The 19,424-nt window shown below is 43.7% G+C and overlaps 1 protein-coding gene across 1 annotated transcript in view; it reads left to right on the top strand.

Moving 5' to 3' along the window:
* Positions 1-18,113, top strand: part of cmya5 (cardiomyopathy associated 5) — a 78,319-nt gene extending 60,206 nt beyond the window's left edge. The window contains exons 10-13 of the mRNA XM_055920598.1: positions 4,244-4,377; positions 4,460-4,577; positions 4,737-4,913; positions 16,930-18,113. Coding sequence (XP_055776573.1) covers positions 4,244-4,377; positions 4,460-4,577; positions 4,737-4,913; positions 16,930-17,182 — 682 coding nt within the window. The 3' untranslated portion in view covers positions 17,183-18,113. The remainder of the gene's footprint in view (positions 1-4,243; positions 4,378-4,459; positions 4,578-4,736; positions 4,914-16,929) is intronic.
* The last annotated feature ends 1,311 nt before the right edge of the window (positions 18,114-19,424 follow it).

Below are 19,424 nucleotides of genomic sequence, written 5' to 3'. Positions count from 1 at the left end.
TGGAACTGTTCTTCATGTGAGCGGAGCTACCAGGCTGACAGGCCATCTGAAGCCGCCAGCAGGGCTTCATCGCCCCGAGCGGCTAGAGAAGGTATGAGCGGCCTACTCACTTGGGTAGCCACTGCACTGGACATCAACTGGTGGACAGTGAGGACTCTCCATCTGTCCCCATCTCTGCTGAGTTCCGTGAGGCCTTGCAGGAGAGCTGGGCCTCTGCCAGGGCGGAACTCGCGACTGAAGGCGGGACCCCCCCAGAGTCTTTGATGTGGACTTGAGAGCCACATAAACAGTTGAAGTCGAAAGTTTACATACCTTACCCAAATACATTTAAACTTAGTTTTTCACAATTCCTGACATTTAATCATTGTAAAAATCCCCTGTGCTAAGTCAGTTAGGATCACCACTTTATTTTAAGAATGTGAAATGTCAGAATAATAGTAGAGAGAATGATTTGATTTCAGCTTTTATTTCTTTCCTCACATTCCGAGTGGATCAGAAGTTTACATACACTCAATTAGTATTTGGTAGCATTGCCTTTAAATTGTTTAACTTGGGTCAAACGTTTCGGGTAGCCTTCCACAAGCTTCCCACAATAAGTTGGGTGAATTTTGGCCCATTTCTCCTGACAGAGCTCGTGTAACTGAGACAGGTTTGTAGGCCTTCTTGCTCACACAGACTTTTTCAGTTCTGCCCACAAATTTTCTATGGGGTTGAGGTTAGGGCTTTGTGATGGCCACTCCAATACCTTCACTTTGTTGTCCTTAAGTCTTTTTGCCACAACTTTGGAAGTATGCATTGGGTCATTGTTCATTGTTCAATGGAAGACCCATTTGCGACCAAGCTTTAACTTCCTGACTGATGTCTTGAGATGTTGCTTCAATATATCCACATCATTTTCCCTCATGATGCCATCTATTTTGTGAAGTGCACCAGTCCCTCCTGCAGCAGAGCACCCCCACAACATGATGCTTCCACCCCCATGATGCTTCCACACCATCCCACGGTTGGATGTTGTTCTTCAGTTTGCAAGCCTCCCCCTTTTTCCTCCTAACATAACGATGGTCATTATGGCCAAACAGTTCCGTGGCCTTGTTGGCTTGGCTGAGCTTCCCTTTGTGACAGGTGTGATGGTGTCAACCGTCACCGCCATAGGGGCGTGCCTGGGGGACCCATGTGCTTGGGGCGCCAGAGGAGAGGCGGGCCCCGGCAGGTCCCCTGACACGCCCTTCCCTGGCCTCTGTCTCAAAGTGCAAAGTGGGAGGTCTGTGTGGAGTCCCCATGGGTGTTGTGCTCGAGGGGTACTGACTCCAATTCTGGTGCCGTTCTCCATCTTTCAGGGACCACGGTGGAAGAAAACCCTGCGGCGAGAGATTTCCTCACTCCTGGACAAGGATGTCATCCGCAGGTTTGAGAACCGATAGGTGGGTTCTACTCCACTTATTTTGTGGTCCCAATAAGAGACGGAGGGTTTCGAGTGATTCTGGACCTCTGCAACCTCAATGGGTACTTGATGGTACTGAGGTTCCACATGCTGTCCCCAGCCCACATGTTGCAGGCCTTGTCCAGGGACCAGTGGTTTGTGACGCTGGACCTGATGGATGCGTACTTCCATGTTCCTGTTCAACCAGGTCATTGGCAGTACCTCCGATTCGCTTTCGAAGGGAGGGCTTACGAATTCATGGTTCTTCCCTTTGGCCTCTCCTTGGCACCCCGCACTTTCGCAAAGTGCATGGACGCTGTCCTGACACCTCTCACGTCCCGAGGATTGTTGATCCTGGACGATTGGCTGATTTGTGCTCTGACCAGGACCCAGGTTCTGTCAGACAGTGGCAGGCTCCTGACCCACATTGGTGGGCTTTGCATTATTATACATGACAAGAAGAATCATCTGATGCCCACCCAGAGAGTGGCCTTCATTGTCATGGAACTGGACTCAGTTCTCATGAGAGCATGCCTGCCCACCAGAAGGGTTCAGGCGATCTTATTTTGCCTCGACCACTTTCGGCAGGGGTGGTTGGTATCTGCCCTAACCTGCCAACGCCTGTTGAGCTTGCTGACAGCAGCCTTGTTGTTGATTCCCCTGGGACCTGACCAAGGCCAAGTCGGCCAGCGGCTGTTGGCTACCCCCTTAGAGTGGCAGGCACATCAATACACTACAGCTCCGAGCTATATTGCTGGCCCTGTAGTCTTTTCTTCCACATCTGAAGGGAAGTCCTGGTGAGAACGGACAACACCACAGTCGTGGCTTACATCAACCATCAGAGTGGACTGAGGTCCCAGCGCCTCCATATTATGGCACAGGACCTCCTTCTCTGGGCTCAGGGACGTCTAGCGTCTCTACGCTCAGCGCATGTACCTGGCATCCTAAATGTGGCAGCGGATATGCTCTCGAAGGAGGCCCTGCCACCTTGGGACTGGAGCCTACATCCCCAGGTGATGCAGCACCTGTGGGACAAGTTCGGTAGGGTGCAGGTGAACCTGTTTGCCTTCCTGGACAATGCACATTGCCCCCTGTGGTACTCCATGTCGGAGCCACCAGGGCCTCTGGGCTTGGATACTCTGGCTCACGATTGGGCATTCCCCCCTTTTCCCCTGATCCAGGCTGTGCTGGACAGGACCAGAATAGCAGAGCATTGTCTGCTTCCGGTGGCCCCATACTGGCCCAGACGACCCTGGTTCAGCCTTCTCCTGTTGTCTGGGACACCTTGGCAACTTCCCCTGAGACCGGAACTGCTGTCTCAGGTCAGGGGAACTCTGTGGCATCCGAGGCCGCACCGCCTCAGTCTGTGGGCTTGGCCACTGAAGGGCACCAATGGTCCATGTTAGGACTACAGGAGGGTGTAATGAACACCATGCAGAGCGCAAGGGCGCTGGTTACAACCGCGGCATACCAGTTGCGCTGGCGATTGTTCTACTCGTGGTGCACTTGTAATTGAGGTTGTGCCTGAGTCATGCGGGGTGCAGTATGTCCTCCAATACCTGCAGTCTCGCTTGGATGAGGGCTTGGCAGCCTCTACACTGAGAGGGTATTTGGCCGCTATAACTTTCTGCCATGCGGTGTGGATGGACAGGCCAGTGGGGCGCCATCCCTTGGTCTCCAGGTTTATGAAGGGAGTTTGTTCATTGCCTGCGTCCAGCTATGACCCGCTCAATGTCGAGCTGGGATCTGGATGTGGTCTTGGCAGCTTTGGCAAAGCCGCCTTTCGAACCGTTGAAGTCTGCCTCCCTGAAACACCTCTCTATGAAGAGGGTGGGTGAGCTCCATGCTCTTTTGGTGAGTTCTGAGTGCTACTGCATGGACCCTGGGGGGATGAGTGTATCTCTCCGCCCCAACCCTTCATTCCTCCCGAAGGTTCTGTCAGACAGACATGTGAACACCCTTTTTATCCTGTCTGCTTATGACCTCCCCCCTGCAGTGGCGGGTGAGTCTTGGCCTCCCTCTGGCATGCTGTGGCACTGGCTGCCTGTGTGGAGCGGACAAGGTCAGTGAGAACAACAGACCAGCTCTTTGTCTCAATGGATCGTCGACACGATTCCGACAGCATACCGCCTGCCTGGCAGGCCAGTGCTGGGATCTGTGGTGGCACATTCAGCATGAGGTGTGGCTGCGTCCTGGGCTCTACTGAGAGGAGTGCCCCTCGCTAATATCTGTGCTGCGGCCAGCCGAGCTTCCTCTTGCACCTTTGCTAGGTACTATCGGGTAAATGTGGCACCTCCCTCTGCAGTTGGGTCCTGGGCGTTGCTTCCCCTTCCACATTGACAGCCTCTGCGTCTCGGTCCCGCGCTGGGGCTTTGGCGCTGGTTGGGCAGGTCCCTTTAGCACCGACTAATCTGGTACGGGTATACCAATATATTAGAGTGATCCAATATAGTGATACATAACGATGGTTAGTTATGTAACCACAGTTATTTGAGCTATATGGATCACTCCAAACCTCTACGGTGCTAGAGGTGCCTCAAAAATGATGTAGAGAACGTGTCGCGGCCATGGGGTCTGTATATTGGGGCAGACCCCAGCTGTGACACAGTTGTACACGGGAGTAAATCTGTAAATCCTCACCTCGGATGTATCCTTCCGCCGCGCAGTGATACCAATATATTGGAGTGATCCATATAGCTCACATTAACGTGGTTGCATACGTAACCGTCGTTTCCATTTACAAACTGCTATTATGTCGTCATTCAAAAATGTCAAGCAATTATCCCTTGTGTGTGTGTGTGGTGGGTGCATGGATGTGTGTAGGTCTATCTCCGGTATTCAGGGCAGACAACAGAGGGTACTACTGCATCCCAATGAGAACTACCTGTTCTACATCAAAGCTGTCAACAAAGCTGGAGCCAGCGAACAGAGCGAGGCTGCTCTCATATCTACCAGGGGTGAGAGCGAGACCCGCGCGCACATACACAAACATACACACACCCACAGCCACACACACTGACCTCTGTACACTGAATCCAGGAACTAGGTTCCACCTGTTGAAGGCTTCGGCTCACCCTGTCCTGAAACTTTCTGAGGACCAGACCACCCTGTACTACCCCCAGGACACATACACAGAGAGAGGGGATGTGGTTAACGAGTGAGTTTTGTCTTGCTCAGGTATCTTCTGTCTGTGTGATGTGTGTGCTGCTCTGTAATATAATGCTTGATGCAAATGTTATGCTTTTACTTGGCTGACATTTTGCCAGGTCTCTGGATAAATGAGATGCTAACTGTGGTGTGTGTGTTTTACCCCTAGATGTCCATCTGTCCTGGGTGAGTTGTTACCCATGAGGGGGCATCACTACTGGGAGACCAATGTGACCAGAAGTTCTGCATACCGGGTGGGAGTGGCATATGAGACAGCCAATAGGGACAGCCTACTGGGGGAGAACAGTGAATCGTGGTGTCTGCATTGTGTCCCTACACCCTACAGGTATCTATTCCTTTCTTTATATCCAATTTCTTATCTATCCTCTTTCCCAACAGCCTTTTCTATTAGGGGTTCAAGCAGCGAAGCTGCGAGAAACCCTATTCTATTTGTTGGCATTAATTATTCTTCTGTAAGGGCAAATGCAAATTCCTGTGAGATGGTACGACCTACAAGGGTAAGAATTTGCAAGACGGTAAAGGGCCCAAGGCTACACCCTCTCAAGCAATATCAAATCAAAGTTTAGTGGTCACGGGCGCTGAATACAACAGGTGTAGGTAGACCTTACAATGAAATGCTTACTTACCGGCTCTAACCAATAGTGCAAATAAGGTATTAGCTGAACAATAGGTAGGTAAAGAAATAAAACGACAGTAAAAAGACAGGCTATATACAGTAGCGAGGCTATAAAAGTAGCGAGGCTATAAAAGTAGCGAGGCTACATACAGACACCGGTTAGTCAGGCTGATTTGAGGTAGTATGTTTACCAGGTGGGTCTTTTGACATAATTGAGTTCACTGGTAGTTTTTGACTGGTAGTTTTTGACTGGTAGTTTTGAACCAAACTGTTGACTTGGGCATGCCCAGGGTTTTTGCAATGTTCCTGATTGATTCATTTTCATTTCTGATCCTTATGACTGCCAGCTTCATTTGAATCGACACAGCTGTCTTCCTCATGTGTCACACCCCAACAACAACATCCAAAGGCAATAGCAAAGTCTAGAATCAATACTATTCATCAACAGCTCTCCTGCATTCACTAACGACACAAATGAATACACCTGCCTAACGACACACATCTATGAAACCAGTTCAACAAATACTTGTAGTACCTTAAAATGGGGGACCATGTACAAAAGGTGCTGTCATTTCTAAACGGTTCATCCGATATGTATGAAAATACCCTCAAATTTAAAGCTGACAGTCTGCACTTCACCATCATTGTATCCTTTCAAACTCAAAGTGCTAAAGTACAGAACCAAAATAACAAAAAATGGTCACTGTCCAATGAATTATGGTGCTCACTGTATATCTCGAACTGTTTGACTCAGATGGATGTCAGTCTAGTGAACTTGTAAAGTCGTGTTTGGCCACACGGGGGCACTATTGGACAGGAAAAAACATTCAAGCTCTTCTACTAGGTAAATCTGCTCTTAGTTTTAATGCACCTCATTGCTGGAACCAACTACAAAATACATTACAATTGGATGTTTTTGTGCCGCTTGGACAATTTCAAATATTGATTGGGGACCTTTGCACTGTATTTCTTGAATATTTTTCTTCTGTAATTTTTGTTTTACATTGTATCAGATTTTTTTATTTATTTTGTATTATGAATTGTATATGCAGGGCTCCCTTGTGAAATAGACCATGGTGTCAATGGTGACTCGCTGTTTAAATAAAGGTACAGTGCATTCAGAAAGTTTTCAGACCCCTTGACATTTTCCACATTTTGTTACGTTACAGCCTTTTATGTTTGAGATGCTACTTACTAAATTTGGTGCAGATCGGTCCAGCCATTCTAGAGAAGAAAATGTTTAAAGAGATTCACCGGTACTTTTGTTTACTTATTAGACAGTAGTTCTGAATGTAGTGCTCACGAGCCAAAAGTGGTTCCCGAAAATGGCATACTATGTGACATATGTGCACCACGTCATTGCTCTCTCTTTTACTCTGCTATGTGTGCATGATGTGCCTTTTGCTAGATGTCACTCAAATGGCAAGGGGCTGAAGCTCGTTGGTAGAACTTGAATTGCTAGTGGGAAAATGCTACGTGGGGGAAAAATATAGGGAAAATGGTGGAGCACAGCTTTCAGAAAAAAGGGATTTCTTGGCTAATTGAGGTAAAACAGTAATTCTGCTCATAGATTATGCATGTATGAACTACACTTTGACATATCCAGCACAAAGTGGGAGGTTTAAAAAATATTTAGTAGTCGCCAAAGTTCTGGAGCATGTCTTTAAAGTAGTCAACATAAAAAAACAATGTCCAAAATACATCAAGGGTGGTTTCACCAATTCGGTGCCTTTTGAGAAGAGTAACTTGGTAAAAAAAAAACATTTGATTTCACCCAAATTTAACATTCTGTCATAAAGAGCGCGTTCTACTTAATTATAAAAACACATTTTCCCATTGACATACACTCAACCTTCATTTACGTTGTGACATACTTCGGAACTAATGCTTTGGACATGACTGACTTTATGACCAAAATGATCCTATTTACATTTTGTAGTAAATGTTTGATTTCTTTATTCATCAGTATATATTTTTTTGTTATATCCTTGTCAATCCAAATGCCTAGGTATTTATATGCAGAAACCCAATGAATAAATATGTAGGTCATCAGATTTATTGTTGAGAATGAGAGAACAACATGTATTTAGTCTTGCCCACATTTAGTACACGTTTTTGTAAGACAACAAAGTCAGATTGTAGCTCTATCAAGGCCTGGTCTACAGTTGGGGCAATGGCATACAGTGCCTTCAGAAAGGGTTCAGCCTGATTTTAAAATGGATTACATTTAGAGTTTATGTCACTGACCAACTAAGTAGTTGCATGTGATAGGAAAAGCTAACAAATAGCGTTCTATCACATAACCTGACATACTTAGCCCTATGCTAACGACACCAGCTGGACGTAACAAAGTCTGTATCAGCCAATTACAAATGTTGACGTAGTTAGACGTGATTTAACACTTTTTTTATGAGCGCGTCCTTAACAGAAGTCACACTGCACCGTCAGCAAATCAAAATTAATAAAACACACACAAAAGTTCAATTGGAGAGAGAGCTCAGTATTGCGAGCTAGGGTTCTGTTAATTTTTGCCATTTGCAGCAAGTTCAAATTCCAGGCGAGTTTTTTTTTTCATTTGAAATGTAAATTAGATTTATTGTGATAGTGAGTTGCCAAGAAGGGTGCAAAACCTTCTAAAACCTTATAAATTAATATGTAATAAATATATTTAATGAGGTGCTTCTTGCAGACCGACATAGCCTACTGCTAGACAGGGGTGTAGATCTGCCGGAGAGCATCGGAGCCACGCTTCGCCACTTCTCAGAATGGTGCTTCACATTTGGATGAAAAGCGTGCCCAGGGTAAACTGCCTCCTACTCAGTCCCAGATGCTAATATATGCATATTATTATTAGTATTGGATAGAAAACACTCTGAAGTTTCTAAAACTGCTTGAATACTGTCTGTGACTATAACAGAACTTATTTGGCAGGCAAAACCCAGAGGACAAACCATTCAGATTTTTATTTTTTGAGGTCACTCTCTTTTCAATGGGTTTTCATTGGGAATCCAGATTTCTAAAGGGACCTTCCTGCAGTTCCTATCGCTTCCACTGGATGTCAACAGTCTTTAGAAATTGGTTCAGGTTTTGAATGAGGCTTGGTTGAGGAATTGAATGAGGCTCCAGTGAAGTGTACTGTTTGTTAGATGCGCGTGACCAGAAAGCATGCTACACATTGTTTTCCTCCGGTATTGAACACAGATCATCCTGTCTTCAATTTTATCGATTATTTACGTAAAACAATACCTAAAGTAGTTTGAAATGTTGAGACGAAGCTTACAGTTAACTTTTGAGATATTTTGTAGTCATGTTGTGCAAGTTGGAACCGTTTATTTTCTGGATCAAACGCTCCAAATAAATGGACATTTTGTATATATATCGACGGAATTAATCGAACAAAAGGACCATTTGTGATGTTTATGTGACATATTGGAGTGCCAACAGAAGAAGCTCGTCAAAGGTAAGGCATGAATATTTCTTTATTTCTGCGTTTTGTGTCGCGCCGGGAGGGTTGAAATATGATGGTCTGTGTTTGTTTGCTTGGTTGCTATCCTCAGATAATAGCATTGTTTGCTTTCGCCGTAAAGCATTTTTGAAATCTGACACGTTGGCTGGATTCACAAGTGTAGCTTTAATTTGGTATATTGAATGTGTTATTTCATGAAAGTAAAATTTTTAGAGTCATTTATTTGAATTTGGCGCTCTGCATTTTCACTGGATGTTGGCCAGGTGGGACGCTACCGTCCCACATATCCCAGAGAGGTTTTAATAAAGTTTAGATCAAAGCTAAATCAATGTCTTGCAAGATCAATTAATGATTCATTAGTATTCTACATAGGCCTAAATATTACAGCATAGTTTAACGTTACTGTTAGAGAAAAAAAAACTAAATTTCTGAGGCTACACTTACATGCAGTGGCGATCTTGGTGGGGCAAAAAAAAAAAGTGGGATGCATAAAGCTGTCCCAACAGCTTACAGCTGTCTGGACTTCCTGACGGGTCACCCCCATGTAGTGAAGGTAGGAAAGAAACAACACCTGGCCTTCTGGGCAGAGTTGCAAAGAAAAAGCCATATCTCAGACTGACCAATAAAAATTAAAGACTAAGATGGGCAAAAGAACAGACACTGGACAGAGGTGTGCCAGCATCCCGGAGTCACCTCTTCACTGTTGACGTTAAAACTGATGTATTGCGGGTACTAAACTCAGCAAAAAAAGAAACGTCGCTTTTTCAAGGCCCTGTCTTTCAAAGGTAATTCGTAAAAATCCAAATAACTTCACAGATCTTCATTGTAAAGGGTTTAAACACTGTTTCAATGAACCATAAACAATTCATGAACATGCACCTGTGGAACGGTTGTTCTGACATTAACAGCTTACAGACGGTAGGCAATAAAGGTCACAGTTATGAAACTTAGGACACTAAAGAGGCCTTTCTACTGACTCTGAAAAACACCAAAAGAAAGATGCCCAGGGTCCCTGCTCATCTGCGTGAATGTGCCTCAGGCATGCTGCAAGGAGGCATGAGGACTGCAGATGTGGCCAAGGCAACAAATTGCAATGTCCGTACTGTGAGATGCCTAAGACAGCGCTACAGGGAGAAAGGATGGACAGCTGATCGTCCTCGCGGTAGCAGACCACGTGTAACAACACCTGCACATGATCGGTACATCCGAACATCACACCTGCGGGACAGGTACAGAATGGAGGGTCCGTCATTCTACATGTCTGTGGAACTTGTTCAGTTTGTCTCAGTTTGTCTCAGTTGTTGAATCCTTGTTATGGTCATACAAATATTTACACGTTAAGTTTGTTGAAAATAAACGCAGTTGACAGTGAGAGGACGTTTCTTTTTTGCTGAGTTTATTTAATGAAGCTGCCAGTTGAGGACTTGTTAGGTGTCTGTTTCTCAAACTAGACACTCTAATGTATTTGCGCAGTTGTGCACCGGGACCTCCACTCCACTTTCTATTCTGGTTAGAGCCAGTTTTCGCTGTTCTGTGAAGGGAGTAGTACACAGTGTGTTACGTTCCTGACCTGTTTTTCGTTTTTCTTGTATTTATTTAGTTGGTCAGGGCGTGAGTTGGGGTGGGTTGTCAATGTGTTATTTTCTATGTTGGGATGTTTGTGTTCGGCCGGGTATGATTCTCAATCAGAGACAGCTGTCAATCGTTGTCCCTGATTGAGAATCATACTTAGGCAGCCTGGGATTCACGTGTGTTTTGTGGGTGTTTGTATCTCGTGTCAGTGTTCGTACCACACGGGACTGTTTTCGTGTTTTGTCACGTTTATTGCTTTTGTATGTGAAAAGTGTTCAGTTTACGTTCATTAAAATATGACCACTTTCCACTCTGCGTGTTGGTCCGATCCATGCTCCTCCTCGTCTGAGGAGGAGAACGACTTTGACAGCCGTTACAGAAACACCCACCAAAACAGGATCAAGCAGAGTGGGAACAGACAGCAGCAGAGACCGAGGACACAGGACTCGTGGACTTGGGAGGAGATCCTGGACGGCAAAGGACCCTGGGCTCAGCCAGGGGAATATCGCCATCCCAAGGCGGAGCTGGAGGCAGCGAAGGCAGAGAGGCGCTGGTATGAGGAGGCAGCGCGGCGACGCGGTTGGGAGCCCGAGAGTCAGACCCAAAAATTTCTTGGGGGGGGAACACGAAGAGTGTGGCAAAGCCGGGTAGGATACCTGAGCCAACTCCCCGTGCTTACCGTGGAGTGAGAGGGCGTCGTACTGGTCAGACACCGTGTTATGCGGTAAAGCGCACGGTGTCCCCAGTACGCGTGCTTAGCCCAGTGCGGGCTATTCCACCTCGCCGCACTGGTAGGGCTAGGTTGGGCATCGAGCCGGGTGCCATACATGGCACCAGCCTTACAGATGGTGTCCCCGGTTCGCCAGCATAGCCCAATGCGGGCTATTCCACCTCGCCGCACTGGCAGGGCTACGGGGACCATTCAACCTGGTAGGGTTGGGGAAGCTCGGTGCTCAAGAGCGCGTGTCCTCCTTCACGGTCCGGTATACCCGGTGCCACCTCCACGTACCAGTCCACCGGTGGCAGCCCCCCGCACCAGGCTGTCTCTCCGGGTTCTCTCTCCAGCTGCTCCCACCTGTCCAGCGCTGTCTGAGCTGTCTGCCTGCCCAGCGCTGCATGTTGGTCCGATCCATGCTCCTCCTCGTCTGAGGAGGAGAACGACTTCGACAGCCGTTACACAGTGGTGTACAAGATCTTCAGTTTCTTGGCAATTTCTCGCATGGAATAGCCTTTATTTCTCAGAACAAGTATAGACTGAGTTTCAGAAGAAAGTTCTTTGTTTGTGGCCATTTTTTGCCTGTAATCGAACCCACAAATGCTGATGCTCCAGATACTCAACTTGTCTAAAGAAGGCAGTTTTTTTGCTTCTTTAATCAGAACAACAGTTTTCAGCTGTGCTAACAATTGCAAAAGGGTTTTCTAATGATCAATTAGCTTTTTAAAATGATAAACTTGGATTCGCTAACACAACGTGCCATTGGAATACAAGAGCGATGGTTCCTGATAATGGGCCTCTGTACGACTATGTAGATATTCCATTAAAAATCAGACGTTTCCAGCTACAATAGTCATTTACAACATTTAACAATGTCTACACTGTATTTTTTATCAATTTAATGTTATTTTAATGGACAAAAAATGAGCTTTTCTTAAAAACACAAGGATTTTTCTAAGTGACCCCAAACTTTTGAACGGTAGTGTGTGTATATAATCTTAATTCCTTTCCTTACTTAGTTTTTTGTATTGGGTATATGTTGTGAATTTGTTGGATATTACTGCACTGTCGGAGCTAGAAGCACATGCATTTCGCGACACCCACAATAACATCTGCTAAACACGTGTATGTGACCAGTAAAATTTGATTTGATTTGGCAAGGTCACAAGCGACAAGGTGGAGGTTCAGCTCTACTGGAGAGTACCCTCCTGTAGCTTATCAACCTGCTGGTTATTAGAATCAGGTGAACTATACTTAACAAAAATATAAACGCAATATGTAAAGTGATGGTCCCATGTTTCATGAGCTGAAATAAAAGATACCAGAAATTTTCCATACGCACAAAATTGGACTTCACTCAAATTTTGGGCACACATTTGTTTACGTCCCTGTTAGTGAACATTGCTCTTTTACCAAGAATATCCATCAACCTGACAGGTGTGGCATATCAAGAAGCTGATTAAACAGCATGATCATCACAAATGTGCACCTTGTGCTGGGGACAAAAGGCCACTCTAAAATGTGCAGTTTTGTCACACAACACAATTCCACAGCTGTTGTGAGGGAGTGTGCAATTGGCGCGCTGAATGTCCAACAGAACTGTTGCCAGATAATTGAACGTTAATTTCTTTACCATAAGCCGCCTCCAACGTCGTATTCTAGACTTTGGCAGTATATCCAACCAGTTCTTTCATGGCCTGCATACTCACCAGACATGTCACTATAACTCAGTAAAATCTTTGAAATGATTGTGTTTATTTTAGTTCAGTATAGATTAGGGTTGGAGAGAACCTACAAGATGGTAACTCTCCAGAAGAGCCCTGTATCACATAATTCTGGAGTGTTGATTCCATCTCGATCTGGTCATTCTCATCGTGTTACTTCAGCCATCTGGGGCCTGTTTGGTGTCACTTACCCTGCCCCAGCTAACACACCTGATTAAACTAATTGCATTCTGAGGACTAGAGTTGCCCATCTCTATGATAAACCGCCACCACCATCACCTGAAAAACATAAATCGTGTCATTACAACACTGAAAGTTTTTAACAGGCATGCTTGTGGTCTGAAAAGAAAGCAGATAGGTACACATAATAAATATTAACTGACTTATAGTCAATGTGATCACAGAGTTGGATCATGTCTACATACAGTAGCCAGGGAGAAGTGAGTTGGGGAATGTGATTAGTCTAGATGGAACATAATTTCTTAATCCTGGTGTTGAGGATCCAAACGGGTGCATTTAAGTTTTTTGCCCTAGCACTGCATAGCCGACTCAAACGATCAACTTATCAAGTGTTGATGATTTGAATTGGGTGTGTAGTCCAAATGCAAAAACAGTATACAGTTGAAGTCGGAAGTTTACATACACCTTAGTCAAATGCAATTAACTCAGTTTTTCATAATTCCTGACATTTAATCCTAGTAAAAATTCCCTGTTTTAGGTCAGTTAGGATCACCACTTTATTTTAAGAATGTGAAATGTCAGAATAATAGTAGAGAGAATGATTTATTTCAGCTTTTATTTATTTTATCACATTCCCAGTGGGTCAGAAGTTTACATACAATCAAATAGTATTTGGTAGCATTACCTTTTAAATTGTTTAATTTGGGTCAAACGTTACAGGTAGCCTTTCACAAGCTTCCCACAATAAGTTGGGTGAATTTTGGCCCATTCATCCTGACAGAGCTAGTGTAACTGAGTCAGGTTTGTAGACCTCCTTGCTCGCACGCACTTTTTCAGTTCTGCCAACATATTTTCCATGGAATTGAGGTCAGAGCTTTGTGATGGCCACTCCACTACCTTGACTTTGTTGTCCTTAAGCCATTTTGCCACAACTTTGGAAGTATGCTTGGGGTCATTGTCCATTTGGAAGACCCCTTTGTGACCAAGCTTTAACTTCCTGACTGATGTCTTGAGATGTTGCTTCAATACTGTATATCCACATAATTGACCTCACTCATGATGCTATCTATTTTGTGAAGTGCACCAGTCCCTCCTGCAGCAAAGCACCCCACAACATGATGCTGCCACCTCCTGGCTTCACGGTTGGGATGGTGTTCTTCTGCTTGCAAGCCTCCTCCTTTTTCCTCCAAACATAATTATGGTCATTTTGGACAAACAGTTCTATTTTTGTTTCATCAGACCAGAGGACAGTTCTCCAAAAAGTATGATCTTTGTCCCCATGTGAAATTGCAAACCGTAGTCTGGCTTTTTTATGGCGGTTTTAGAGCAGTGGCTTCTTCCTTGCTGAGTGGCCTTTCAGGTTACGTCGATATAGGACTCGTTTTACTGTGGGTATAGATACTTTTGTATCGGTTTCCTCCAGCATCTTCACAAGGTTCTTTGCTGTTGTTCTGGGAATGATTTGCACTTTTTGCACCAAGTACGTTCATCTCTAGGAGACAGAACGCGTCACCTTCCTGAGTGGTATGACAGCTGCGTGGTCCCATGGTGTTTATACTTGCGTACTATTGTTTGTACAGATGAACGTGGTACCTTCAGGCGTTTGGAAATTGCTTCCAAGGATGAACCGGACTTGTGGCGGTCTCAATTTGTTTCTTTGCCATCGATTTTGAGTAATCCACTCGTTCAACATGCAGAGAAAAGAATCCAAAAAGATACCGCTAAATCTTGTTAAAACAAGTGAAATTACGTTTCTATGTATTACTCAGGTACCCTAAAACGTAGTTTAAACTATAACATTTCATAAGGAAAGAAGTATGTTCAACAGGAAAATGATATTAGCAGGTGCGCGCACAGACTGATTCCAACTCTGAGTCCCAGTATTAAAACTCATAATTCTTCGTCGTTTTGGAAGAAACAAGCCTGAAACCTTGAACAAAGACTGTTGACAGTGGAAGCCATAGGAATTGCAATCTTGGAGCTGGATTTGGATATGTCCCTATACTTTCCATTGTAAATCAAAATATATTTAATATTCAAGGTAGCAACCCTTTGCCTTGATGACAGCTTTGCACACTCTTGGCATTCTCTCAACCAGCTTCATGAGGTAGTCACCTGGAATGCTTTTCCAACAGTCTTGAAGGTGTTCCCACATATGCTGAGCACTTGTTGGCTGCTTTTCCTTTACTCTGCGGTCCAACTCATCCCAAACCATCTCAATTGGGTTGAGGTCGGGTGATTGTGGAGGCCAGGTCATCTGATGCAGCACTCCATCACTCCCCTTCTTGGTCAAATAGCCCTTACACAGCCTGGAGGTGTGTTTTGAGTCATTGTTTTTTTTTTGAGTCATTGTCATTGTTTTTTTGTTTTTTTCTTGTTGAAAAACAAATGATAGTCTCACTAAGTGCAAACCAGATGGGATCGTGTATCACTGCAGAATGCTGTGGTAGCCATGCTGGTTAAGTGTGCCTTTATATTCTAAATGAATCACTGTCACCAGCAAAGCACCACCACACCATCTCCATGCTTCAAGCTGGGAACCACACATGCGGAGATAATCCGTTCACCTACTCTGCGTCTCACAGACATGGCGGTTGGAACCAAAAATCTCAAATTTGGATTTATCAGACCAAAGGACAGATTTCCTCTGGTCTAATGTCCATTGCTCGTGTTTCTTGGCACAAGCAAGTCGCTTCTTCTTATTGGTGTCCTTTTAGTAGTGGTTTCCTTGCAGCAATTTGACCATGAAGGCCTGATTCACGCAGTCTCCTCTGAACAGTTGATGTTGACATTGTGTGTGTGTTCCTTGAACTCTGTGAAGCATTTATTTGGGCTGCAATCTAAGGTGCAGTTAATTCCTGATTTCTGAGGCTGGTAACTCTAATGAACTTATCATCTGCAGCAGATATAACTCTGGTTCTTCTTTTCCTGTGGTGGTCCTCATGAGAGACAGTTTCATCATAGTACTTGATGGTTTCTTCAACTGCACTTGAAGAAACCTTCAAAGTTCTTTGAAAATGTCCAGATTTACTGACCTTCATGTCTTAAAGTAATGACGGACTGTCGTTTCTCTTTGCTTATTTGAGCTGTTCTTGCCATAATCTGGACTTGGTCTTTTACCAAATAGGGCTGTCTTCTGTATACCACCCCTACCTTGTCACAACACAACTGATTGGCTCAAACACATTAAGAAGGAAAGAAATTCCACAAATTAACTTTTAACAATGCATACATGTTAATTGAAATGCATTCCAGGTGACTACCTCATCAACCTCTGGTTGAGAGAATGCCAAGAGTGTGCAAAGCTGTCATCAAGGCAAAGGGTGGCTACTTTGAAGAATCTCAAATATAAAATATATTTTTATTTGTTTAGGTCTTTTTGGGTTACTACATGATTCTATGTGTTATTTCATAGTTTTGATGTCTTCACTATTATTCTACAATGTAGAAAATAGTAAAAAATAAAGATAAACCCTTGAATGAGTAGGTGTGTCCAAACTTTTGACTGGTACTGTATATAGTGTATTTATGTGTTGTATTGTGCAGGGCTCATTTGAAAAGGAGACCTAGGTCTCAATATGTCTTCCCTGGTAAAATAAAGGTAACAAATTATAATTTGCCCAACAGTGGTGTGGAGAACTCATTCTTATTGTTTAAACTGCTGATTGCTCTTTAAAGTTAAACTGTTTCTAATGTTCGGAAGTATGGCCCCGCCCAGTATTAAAACATTGTTTTTGTAAGGTGAAATGGAGCCCATTTTGACATTGCAATCACGTTGAAACTAAAACACAGGTACGTGTTGAACCAGCGATATGTCTGCTCTGAGGGCATAGTGGTGTGGTGAGAAAGTGATTACTTTTCTGATGGATAAACAGCGCATCACAAAGGTCCTCCCACTACGTACTACCCCCATCGAGAACCATTGAGTTGCTGCGTTTTTTTAATGCAACCTTTATTGATATTTTACCAAAACAGTGCTGCGTTAGGCTAATGCTAACTGACAGTGAAATGATCCCAAAATGTATTTTTCTCACTCCCTCTCTCTTCTTCCCTCACGTCTTTCTCTAGTTGTCGGTTTGAGCTGCTCCATGGCAGTGTTCAGTCAGATGTGTTCGTGGGGGAGGTGCCCTCTCATATTGGCACACTGCTAGACTACAAGCATGGCCGTCTGTCCTTCTATAACACCCAGCGCGGCCAGCTGCTCGGGACCCTCGCCCACTGCTTCACCCAACCATGCCATCCTGTCCTGGGCATGGAGCAGCCAGGCAGCCTGAAAGTCAGCATGGCCCTGGAGGTGGCCGACTTCGCCAAGCACAGCTAGCCAAGCACCAGATCTTCCCTATGCAAGATATGTGATCATAAGTACCCATGGGTTTAATATACATTTTATAGAAATATACATTTTATACAGCCTGCACAGTGATAGCTACACTTTTAATGGAATAAATAGCCAGACTCTCCCCGATGAGGGTGGTGCCTATAGTAGTATCAGGACATTCACTGACTCAGTGATGAAAGACAGACAGGAGTGAGAGAGGAAGTACTGTAGTTGCTTCAGTAGTATAGATTTGAAAGAAAATGCAATTCTTGAAGGTAATAGGAAAAACAAAACATAATCGGAGCAATAGTCAATATCTATCGATCAATACATGCTGTTTTATTTCTCTTGTGAATTTGACTGAGTGTGTTCTTGTTCAGGTGAAATGTTTAATCTCTGAGATTTAGTATTAATTCATCTTTTGGATATATTTTTTAACATGTTTTGTCAATTGTTTTGCGTGCTTTAATTTCTCCAGTATCTCCTTCTCTCTTTTCTCAGCAGTCTTACTCATCTCTCCTAGAGCCTTTAGTGGGTACAGTAGGCACAGACTGCTGAGATGCACATTAAACTGTGTGCAGCTACCAGGGTATTGAGCCCAGGTAGTCTGTGTGACTTAGTACTGTGTTAGCCCACTGAGCTACATGCAAAGCAAGGTCATTAGTTGGAGATTGTATGGATAAAGACACTAGTAACTATTTTGTTTAAAGCCATAGCCCTAGTTGTGTTTCATGTTGTGAATACTGGTGTATAAATAACCTTGTAAACAGATATGTTGAATCCATTCTGTGTATTTGTTTGGAATCATTTCTGAATGATGATGAATTTGAGTTTTTTTTTTCTTTGTTGAATGTCTTCATGTTAGAGTCTGATGAAGCGATGGTTATTTTTGTATTTGAGACAGCACTGAATAAACTCCTAAGGTGATCTAGAAGGATCTTTCATTTTATGAACTGAAAGACAACACATTGTAACACAGGCGACTCCTGACAACTGCAACAGCTTGGGACTGATGTGACAGCATGCACTAAACTAGAGAATGCCATTATCAGGAACAATTACAACAAATAATGTTATCACTTCCTAAAAGATTAAGGACTCAATTCAATCCGTATCTCCAAAGTTCAGCGCTATAGCGCGCTTTATTTTTAAAGGTAATTTTCAATTGAGCTGACATATGCACGTTTTACCATGAAAGCAGTCTCCACGAACAGAGAACATTGCCATTACATTTCAACCATACTATAGCGCTGAACTTCAGCGTTACGGATTGAATCTGGCCCTAAAACAATATCATGAATGATCAACAAGTTCAAGGAGATATTTGCTGGAGTATCAATTTCTTTTTAATAAACAGGATGAACAAACATACTTGACAATGCAGCAAAGCCCTAACCCAACCCACCCTAAAATAAAATACAGGAGATTAACAACATAGCAAATATGCTTCTTAAGGCTCATGCAAACAAACTGGAATCACTGACTCACTGAGTCACGCAACTTGAAAGAGAGCTTGATTTTGGCTGTTTTAGGGCACCCCACTATATTTGACACAAGCTACCATGCGTACCGTGATCTGAACACAATGTTGCATGGAAAAGTGTTGCAACAAGGGTTAACTCAATTATATATATTAATTTTTACATTGTTTGCAATCTGATATGTGACACATATTAATGCCAAAATAACATGCAAAACAGGAAAGCACCCCCCCATTTTTTTGCTAAAAATGTGGGTCTCAAAATGACGTGTCACCACTGTATATGTTTAGGTTAATTAATGGGGCGAGTGACAGACAGGAGCTGGGGGCTCAACATTACCCAATTGAACTTTGCATGTCAGATGTTCCATATGTGACTGGATCACAACCAGTCATATCTAGTATCCATAAAAGCAACATTCGCAATGCAAATCCAGAGAATTCATTCATTTGGACATTTGCTCAGTACTTGAAGGGCGAATAGAAAAACTCTTACAGACCTCTTTGAAGGTGGTAGCACGTTACTGCCATCTAGCGTATAAGAATTGCACAACACAAGGAATATTCTTTAAATATACACTACAATTCAGCCATATATGAGACTTGGCACAGGATTAATAATGGTAACTTCAACCCATGACAGATTGAAGAATATTCGATTCCTCATTGTACATACAGTACCAACACATACATAAACATACATAAACATAATAATACAGTCTGTATCACATTTTTTAAGCTTAATCCAAAGTGGGTCTTTGTAGT

The sequence above is a fragment of the Salvelinus fontinalis genome, chromosome 4 (genome assembly GCF_029448725.1).
Source record: "Salvelinus fontinalis isolate EN_2023a chromosome 4, ASM2944872v1, whole genome shotgun sequence".
In the NCBI taxonomy this organism is placed as follows: Eukaryota; Metazoa; Chordata; class Actinopteri; order Salmoniformes; family Salmonidae; genus Salvelinus; species Salvelinus fontinalis.
Note: the sequence above shows the minus strand (reverse complement) of the source record. Positions and strands in the feature narration are given on the sequence as shown.